Source organism: Solanum stenotomum, chromosome 2 (genome assembly GCF_019186545.1).
Source record: "Solanum stenotomum isolate F172 chromosome 2, ASM1918654v1, whole genome shotgun sequence".
Classification (NCBI taxonomy): domain Eukaryota; kingdom Viridiplantae; phylum Streptophyta; class Magnoliopsida; order Solanales; family Solanaceae; genus Solanum; species Solanum stenotomum.
This window is the reverse complement of record NC_064283.1, coordinates 39,008,644-39,016,946: the sequence shown is the minus strand read 5'-3', so window position 1 is coordinate 39,016,946 and position 8,303 is coordinate 39,008,644. Positions and strand designations below refer to the sequence as shown.

The following is an 8,303-nucleotide window of genomic DNA, read 5'->3' as shown; positions in this document are numbered from 1 at the left end:
AAAGCATACATTGCATAATTATTTTAAAAAAATATTTATACAATAATGAAATAATACATGTCAATTAAAATACCTAATGAACTTATGATATATTAGCCCCAGAATGAAAAATAAAAATGCCAAAATTGATAATTATTACTACTGCAATCCAACTTGGACTATGTTAAGCAAATATGTGCCCATATATATAGTTGCATACCTTTATTGCATAGTTAGGAAGTGTTTGAAGCTAAAAAATGGGGTATGCAGTTATTCTCTTAATTGTGTTTCTCTGTCATGAAGTTTCTTCAATATCCATATTACCTCACAAACATCAAACCATTTCACTTCTAAAATTCAAGCAGTCCTTTACTATAGATCCGTCAGCCTCTAATTATTGTCCGAAGCCTTATCCAAAAACGAGTTCATGGAACACGAGTAGAGATTGCTGCTCATGGGATGGAGTCGTATGTGATGACATCACTGGACATGTCATTGAACTTGACCTCAGTTGCAGTAATCTCAATGGAACCATCGATTCCAATAGCAGCCTATTCCAACTCTCGCATCTCCAAAGGCTTAATCTTACTAATAATAACTTCTCCAATTCCCATATCTCCCCTGAATTCGGCAAGTTTTCGAGCTTGACGCATCTTGATCTTTCCTACTCCTATTTCTCAGGTCAAATTCCTTCTGAAATCTCTCATCTTTCCAAGTTACACTCTCTTCGTCTCTCCAAATATTTTGATAGTAACAAGCTAAGACTCACAACCCATGATTTTAAATCGCTTCTTCAGAACTTGACCCAATTAAGAGAGCTTCATCTTAGTGAAGTAAACATCTCTTCCACCATTCCTCTGAATTTTTCTTCTCATTTAACAACTCTGAGTCTGACATATACAGGATTGTATGGGATAATACCTGAGAGTATATTTCACCTACCCAACCTGGAAACACTTGAGCTATCTATCAATTATGAGCTAAGTGGTTATTTTCCAAAGACCAAATGGAACAGCAGTGCATATCTCAGTGTGTTAAGTCTCAGCAGCGTGAATTTTTCTGATAATTTGCCAGAGTCTCTTGGCTATGATCTAACTTCGCTGCATTATTTGGCTCTTGAAGATTGCAACCTTAGAGGGCATATTCCTGAATCTCTTTCAAATCTCACCCGCATTGAGTATTTGTACCTTTCATATAACTCCCTGAATGGAACAATACCACCAGGGATGTTATCCCTTCCATCACTAAATACAATAGACTTGAGTTTTAATCACTTATCTGGTCCCCTTGAAGATTTCAAGTCCAATTCACTAATCTCGATAGATTTAGAGGGCAACCAGCTGCAGGGTCATCTTCCCAACTCAATTCAAAACCAAGTGAACCTAAAAGTACTTCATCTTTCTTTCAATAATTTTAGTGGTCGTGTGGATGTCAGCCTCTTTTCAAACTTTAAACAGCTTTCACATCTTAGTCTTTCATATAATAATATCTCATTGACCAATGACAACAAAGTTGATTTTACTTGGCCTGAATCTCTTAATACGTTAGAATTGGCCGCATGTGAAGTGAAAGAGTTGGAGTTTCTAAGATCCGCAAAGCTTCTTTGGTATTTGGATCTTTCACATAATAAGATTCAAGGAAGAATTCCTGATTGGGCATGGTCTAACTGGATGTTTCCACTGCAACATCTTAATATATCCCACAATATGCTGACGAGTGTGGATTCAATTCCTCTTCAGTCTCTAGATACTATTGATTTGCGGTCCAATTTGCTTCAAGGTTCACTACCCATTCCATCAAATTCCACAGCACTCTTCTTCATATCCCATAATAATCTCACTGGAGAAATTCCTTCATCTATTTGCAACTTGACATCACTGATAATGCTGGATTTGGCGACAAATAATTTGAGTGGAGAAATTCCGCAGTGTTTCGGAAATATCACTTCCCTCGAGGTTTTGGATATGCGCCACAACAATCTTTCTGGGAATATTCCAACAACTTTCATCAATGGAAGTTCACTGAGCAGCCTCAACTTGCATGGCAATAAACTAGAGGGGAAAATCCCACAATCCTTGACCAATTGCAAACAACTTGAAGTTCTTGATTTAGGAGACAATCACCTCAACGACACATTCCCCGCGTGGTTGGGGACTCTGCCAAAGCTGAAAGTTCTAAGCTTGCGATTCAACAAATTGCATGGTCCCATCAGAACATCAAGGATTGAGAACATGTTTCCAGAGCTTCGAATCATAGATCTCTCTTACAATGCCTTCTCAGGAAACTTACCTTCGAGTTTGTTTCAACATCTGAAAGCCATGAGGACAATTGATCCATCAATGGGAACATCAAGATATGGTGGAGTTCGTTATTACCAAGACTCAATAGCTATTGTATCCAAGGGATTTGAGCGTGAAATTGTGAGAATCTTGTTTCTGTACACCACTATCGATCTTTCAAACAACACATTCGAAGGACATATTCCAACTATTATGGGAGATCTCATTGCACTCCGTGTGCTGAATATATCTCATAATGGATTGGAAGGTCCTATACCGTCATCACTTGGAAGTTTATCTTTGGTTGAATCACTAGACCTGTCAAGTAACCATCTTGTAGGAGAGATACCAGCACAATTTGCTTCTCTTACTTCTCTGGCAGTCTTAAATCTTTCCTACAATCATCTCGAAGGGTGCATTCCTCATGGAAATCAATTTCAGACCTTTGAGAACAATTCATATGAAGGCAATGATGGATTACATGGTTTTCCAGTTTCAATAAGTTGTGGCAATGATCATGTATCAGGGAAAAATTATGCCGTAGATGATGAAGAAAGCAATTCTGAATTTCTAGGTGATTTTTGGAAAGCTGCTCTTATGGGGTATGGAAGTGGACTATGTATTGGAATATCCATAGTATATTTCATGATGTCAACTGGAAAACCGATATGGTTTGCAAGAATCATTGTAGAGCTGGAGCACAAAATAATGATGAGAAGGAGAAAGAAGCAGCGAAGGCAAAGGAATTGCAGAAGAAGAAATAATCACTAATAATATTACTGTTATTTATTTAAGGAAAATATGTATCAAGTTGTAGACGTACTATCGTTAAATCCTGTTTGCTTAAAGTGTGTAGCATCATTTGACCATGAAAATTGAGGGTGACATAATCTTTAATGATAAGTTATATGCACTATAAAATCTTATGAACCATCCACAATTAGTTCATTGAAATTCCAAAATAATAAACCACAAAAAACAAGAATCTATTCGAGGAAGAGATGAGAAATATTTTGTTCCACGACAAAAAATTATTTCATTCTTGTCCTCCAAAAGATGCATTGGTGGTGAATGAGATTCAAAATCTAGCTAACTATATTTTCTTTTCATTTTGCACATTAATCNAGCGTGAAATTGTGAGAATCTTGTTTTTGTACACCACTATCGATCTTTCAAACAACAAATTTGAAGGACATATTCCAACTATTATGGGAGATCTCATTGCACTCCGTGTGCTAAATATATCTCATAATGGATTGGAAGGTCCTATACCGTCATCACTTGGAAGTTTATCTTTGGTTGAATCACTGGACTTGTCAAGTAACCATCTCGTAGGAGAGATACCAGCACAATTTGCTTCTCTTACATCTCTTGAAGTCTTCAATCTTTCCTACAATCATCTCGAAGGGTGCATTCCTCAAGGAAATCAATTGCATACCTTTGAGAACAATTCATATGAAGGCAATGATGGATTACGTGGTTTTCCTGTTTCAAAAAGTTGTGGGACAACTTATGCTGTATCTGGACAGCTAGACGGTGAAGAAAGCAATTCTGAATTTCTGAGTGATTTTCGGAAAGCTACTCTTATGGGGTATGGAAGTGGATTATGTATTGGAATATCCATAGTATATTTCATGATGTCAACTGGAAAACCGATATGGTTTGCAAGCATCATTGTAGAGCTGGAGCACAAAATAATGATGAGAAGGAGAAAGAAGCAGCGAAGGCAAAGGAATTGCAGAAGAAGAAATAATCACTAATTATATATATTACTATTATTTCTTTAATGAAAAGATGTAATAAGTTGTAGACATACTATCGTTAAATCCTGTTTGCTTAAAGTGTGTAGCATCATTTGACCATGAAAATTGAGGGTGAGATAATCTTTAATGATAAGTTATATGCAATATAAAATCTTATGAACCATCCACAATTAGTTCATTGAAATTCCAAAATAATAAACCACAAGAAACAAGAATCTATTCGAAAAGAGATGAGAAATATTTTGTTCCATGACAGAAAATTATTTTATTCTTGTCCTCCAAAAGATGCATTGGTGGTGAATGAGATTCAAAATCTAGCTAACTATATTTTCTTTTCATTTTGCACATTAATCCTTTTAATTAAAATTTTTAACGGGTAAGGTAGGAGAATGGGTAAAATAAAATGGGTCAATATTATATTTTTAACAGGTCGGGTCACTAAATGTTTTAAATGGTTATTTGGATTTTAAATAAAAAAAGTTATATCAGCAAATTTTAATTAAAATATCAATAAAATAGATTGAGTGACTTCCTGAGAAAACAATTGATAGTTGAGTGACTTTCGAGTTAAAATTCAAAGTTGAGTGTCTTTCTGAGAGAATAATAGATAGTTGAGTGATTTTAAGTTAAAATACAAAGTTGAGTGACTTTCTAAGAGAAAAGTAGATAGTTGAGTGGCTATCTGAGATATTAACTCATTCAATTGATGAGAAAAATAGACTTTTGTAATGTACAAATAATTGATATAAAATATGAGAACAATAAAAAGCAAATAGGAAAAAAATAGTTTGATAGTCCATAAGAAGTGCTAAAATATTCAGAAGAACAATTACCTACTATGCAAACAGAAAAGAAAGAAATTATATCTTTTCACTGATTCAACCATATAAAATTTGCATAAAGCAAAAAATATATAATTAATTGGTGTTGCAAAGTTAAGTTGGTATTCTATTATCCCAAAAACCTTGTATAAAACAACAATATATATAATCACACGATATTCATGAAGAACACAAAAAAAAAGAAGAAGAGAAAATTGATCAATCCACATTTAGAAAGATACAACGGACTTTATGATATTTGTCATTTTAGAGCTTACCTTCCCTAAATTAAAATTTTGTTTTCATGTTGCCCAGAAGATTAAGCTGATATCTATCTTCAATCGTCTCGTAATTGATTTTGTTGATAAAATATGAATGTTTGTTGCCCTTCAAAAAAAATAAAATACACGTGATAAGAAAAAAAAATCTTTCATTCTAAAAAAATACGAAAATACAAGAGTTGAATATGGCAGAAAAAGAAATCTCTCAATTCTGAAAAACTTATGAGGGGTTATCTCTTAGGAGGAAATAGTTATATGTCAATGTGATCATTGAATTGCCAGAAAAGAAACGGTTGTTTATTAAATAAAAGTAATGACTTTTGGTCTTTCTTGTCTCGTCTTTTTTTTTTTGTAAAAATAAATTCAAATGAAGAGATCCTTTTAGGAAAGGGCAAAATGGTAATCCAACTTTGAAGTTAAAAGCTTCCACTTATAATAATATATACTAGTCTCCGAACACGTGCGTTGCACGTGTATTTCGAATGAAAATCAATAAAAAAATAAATTAAAAAGTATATAATAAACTATTAGGAGGACAATATGTGATTTTGATCTACTGCACAATAGATAAGTCTCAAAAGCTTACCCATCTATAAGCAATTAAATGTACATACAGTCAACAACAACTTAAAAAATACGTAACATTTTGATGAATCAAAAGGTGATTAGATATCAACATTTGTAAAATATTTCAGGAAAAGCACCGCAAGTTATAGAAGTAAAAAGGGAAAATGCGACGTTACTTAAAGTTTTCTTGTATTCTTAATGTGTGTTTCGTTACAAATACAACTACTTCCTTGTAGACTTTCAGATATACCCAGACTTACATTTATAGTCTTACAACTACTATCCATCACTGCTAGAGAAGACTTGGAGTTGCTACATTTGTTTAAGAAAATGTGATATTATTTTGTAGCAAACAACTGCAATTTCAATATATTATTAATAGTTTAAAATTTTATAAAGCATAGTTTCTTTTCTATGGGAAACTATGCTTACAGAGTTTCAAAGAGAGTTGATCATCATTCAGCATCAAACCATGTGTACAAAACTCATTTTTTTTATGTGTGATTATACCTTTCAAGCTAATTAATTTATTGTACGTATTAAAAAAATTAGAACATTATCATTCAAATGAAGTTAGCAAATCAAACGGAAAAATCTAGACTTAATAAGATTGTACCTGAAAATTAGAAGATACTTCTGTACCCGCTTAACAACGGAAGCTTATGCTGAATGACTAATATTGAGTACGTTTATATAGTATAATTTTGAAGATTTGATGGTAAAAACTCTTTGATATTCCTCAATTACTTAACCTGATTCCTTTCAACTTCTCATAATTAGCAAAAATACATTTCAACTTCTATATTAATTGAAACTATATTAATGTTCATCCATTACCATCAAAAGAAAGAAAACAATTGAGTATAATAATATTTAAAAAAGACTAATAGTTCGTTGTTTCACACATAGTAATTGAGTAGGATTGCTGAACTTCTCATTTTGCTCCTCAATTATGTAATTCAAGTATTACTATTTAATTAGATATNCCACGAAGAAATTCTTCAGTCACCTAATATCATTACCAGTATTCCTATATTTAATTTATTGACTAATTTAATACGAGATATTCATCTACTATTGATATTTAATTAATTAGATAATTCATAATATTTTAATTTAGTTTTGGAGTAAATTGGTAATTCAACTTTGCCCTTTGGAGCTTCTTACTTTTAATAATATATGATGATAATATGATATGATAATTACATATACAATGTTTTATCAATCATAACTTTTCAAATTCTTCCGTTATGAAAATTATGATTATGATTATGATTAAAAGCAATATCAATGTGTTCATTTATCAAGAAAATAATAATTTAATTATTAAAGGGCTTAAGGACTTAAATTCTACCATTATGTAATTAAAATATATGTATTTAATTAAATAATTAATCAAATTTTAATTTAGTAAAAGGGCAAAATGGTAATTCAATGTTTCACTTTGGAGCTTCCCACTTATAATAATAAATAATATATGATATGATGATATGATAAGTTTAGTTGTAATTGTTTGAGCTGAAAGAAGTGGATTTGGTTTAACGCGATTCGAAGGGCTAGATCCACATTTAGTGTTGCTATTTATTGACTAATTTCTGATGTATGATTGATTTGATGTTGAATGAGGATAAGTGGATCCAATATTGTTGAGTAAATGAGTTTGGAATATCTTTGAAACCATTGTTTATTCTACTTGAAAATGAGTGTAAACTTATCATATGGAGACGTATAACAAGTGATGTCTCATGTTCAAATCCCACCAGAGATAAAAAAAAACTAGGTGATTTTTTCCCATCCGTCTAGGCCTTTGATGGACAGTTATCTGTACATGCTGGTGGTGGGAGGTGGCAGGTAACAGGTATCCTGTGAAATTAGTCGTGGTGTGTAAAAGTTAGCCTGGACACCAGGATTATAAAAAAAGTTGTGGTAGAATTAGATGTTAAATTGACCTATGTGAAGTTGGTCAGCAGGTTAAGTATTTGTTGATATTGTTAACTTGTTTGATTGATTGTACCTGGGAACTTGAGGGTTGATTTGGTTTTGACAAATCGGGAACTTATTTGAGGGTTTCATCAGAATGAAGCTGTTGAAATGGTATTTGGCCAAATCAGTTAACATTTCTTAGAAAGCTTGAATCCCTCTTATGTGTTTCGTGGCTAGGATTTCTACCGTCGATTCTTGATTTTCTCTTTGTTTTGCTTAATGATGGATATAATCAATTTTGTTCAATGTGGTAACTCGTTCGTAACGGGATTGTATGATTCCCCTACAATGCTTTAGCTTGTAAGAAAGTTTATGCTAGTCTTTTTGGGAAAATTTTACTCATATGGTAAAGAAAATATGGTCGGACTAGAACCATCTTCAGACATTTTGGGCAAGTCACTTTTTCCGAGACATTACTGATGCTCCCTATCTATATTAATATCTATACAACAGTTAGTTCTTTTTTCATTTTTTTGATAACCGTGGTGACCGGAGCCTCTGGGCCAACTTTCATGCACCTTGACTAATTCCACAGCATACTTGCCACCTCCCACCGTCATCAAGTATCGGGTACCCCTGTCGACCAAGGCTAGAACAGATGGGAAGAAATCACCTAGTATTTTGTCTCTG

The 8,303-nt window shown here is 33.0% G+C and overlaps 3 protein-coding genes across 3 annotated transcripts; all 3 read left to right on the top strand.

Moving 5' to 3' along the window:
- The first annotated feature begins 236 nt into the window (after window positions 1-236).
- Window positions 237-1,450, top strand: LOC125855972 (receptor-like protein Cf-9). The gene is made up of 2 exons (XM_049535601.1): window positions 237-1,326; window positions 1,437-1,450. The coding sequence occupies exons 1-2, from the start codon at window positions 237-239 to the stop codon at window positions 1,448-1,450; spliced, it is 1,104 nt and encodes a 367-aa protein (XP_049391558.1).
- Window positions 1,451-1,555: 105 nt separating this feature from the next.
- On the top strand, window positions 1,556-3,231 carry LOC125854922 (receptor-like protein Cf-9 homolog). The gene has a single exon (XM_049534529.1). The coding sequence runs from the start codon at window positions 1,650-1,652 to the stop codon at window positions 3,027-3,029; it is 1,380 nt and encodes a 459-aa protein (XP_049390486.1). The 5' UTR covers window positions 1,556-1,649; the 3' UTR covers window positions 3,030-3,231.
- Window positions 3,232-3,411: 180 nt separating this feature from the next.
- Window positions 3,412-4,199, top strand: LOC125854937 (receptor-like protein Cf-9 homolog). Its single transcript, XM_049534546.1, has one exon. The coding sequence runs from the start codon at window positions 3,467-3,469 to the stop codon at window positions 4,016-4,018; it is 552 nt and encodes a 183-aa protein (XP_049390503.1). The 5' UTR covers window positions 3,412-3,466; the 3' UTR covers window positions 4,019-4,199.
- Window positions 4,200-8,303: the final 4,104 nt, after the last annotated feature.

Coding starts and splice junctions, on each gene's coding strand:
- LOC125855972 (XM_049535601.1), top strand. CDS start 237: ATGGGGTATGCAGTTATTCTCTTAATTGTGTTTCTCTGTCATGAAGTT.
- LOC125854922 (XM_049534529.1), top strand. CDS start 1,650: ATGTTTCCACTGCAACATCTTAATATATCCCACAATATGCTGACGAGT.
- LOC125854937 (XM_049534546.1), top strand. CDS start 3,467: ATGGGAGATCTCATTGCACTCCGTGTGCTAAATATATCTCATAATGGA.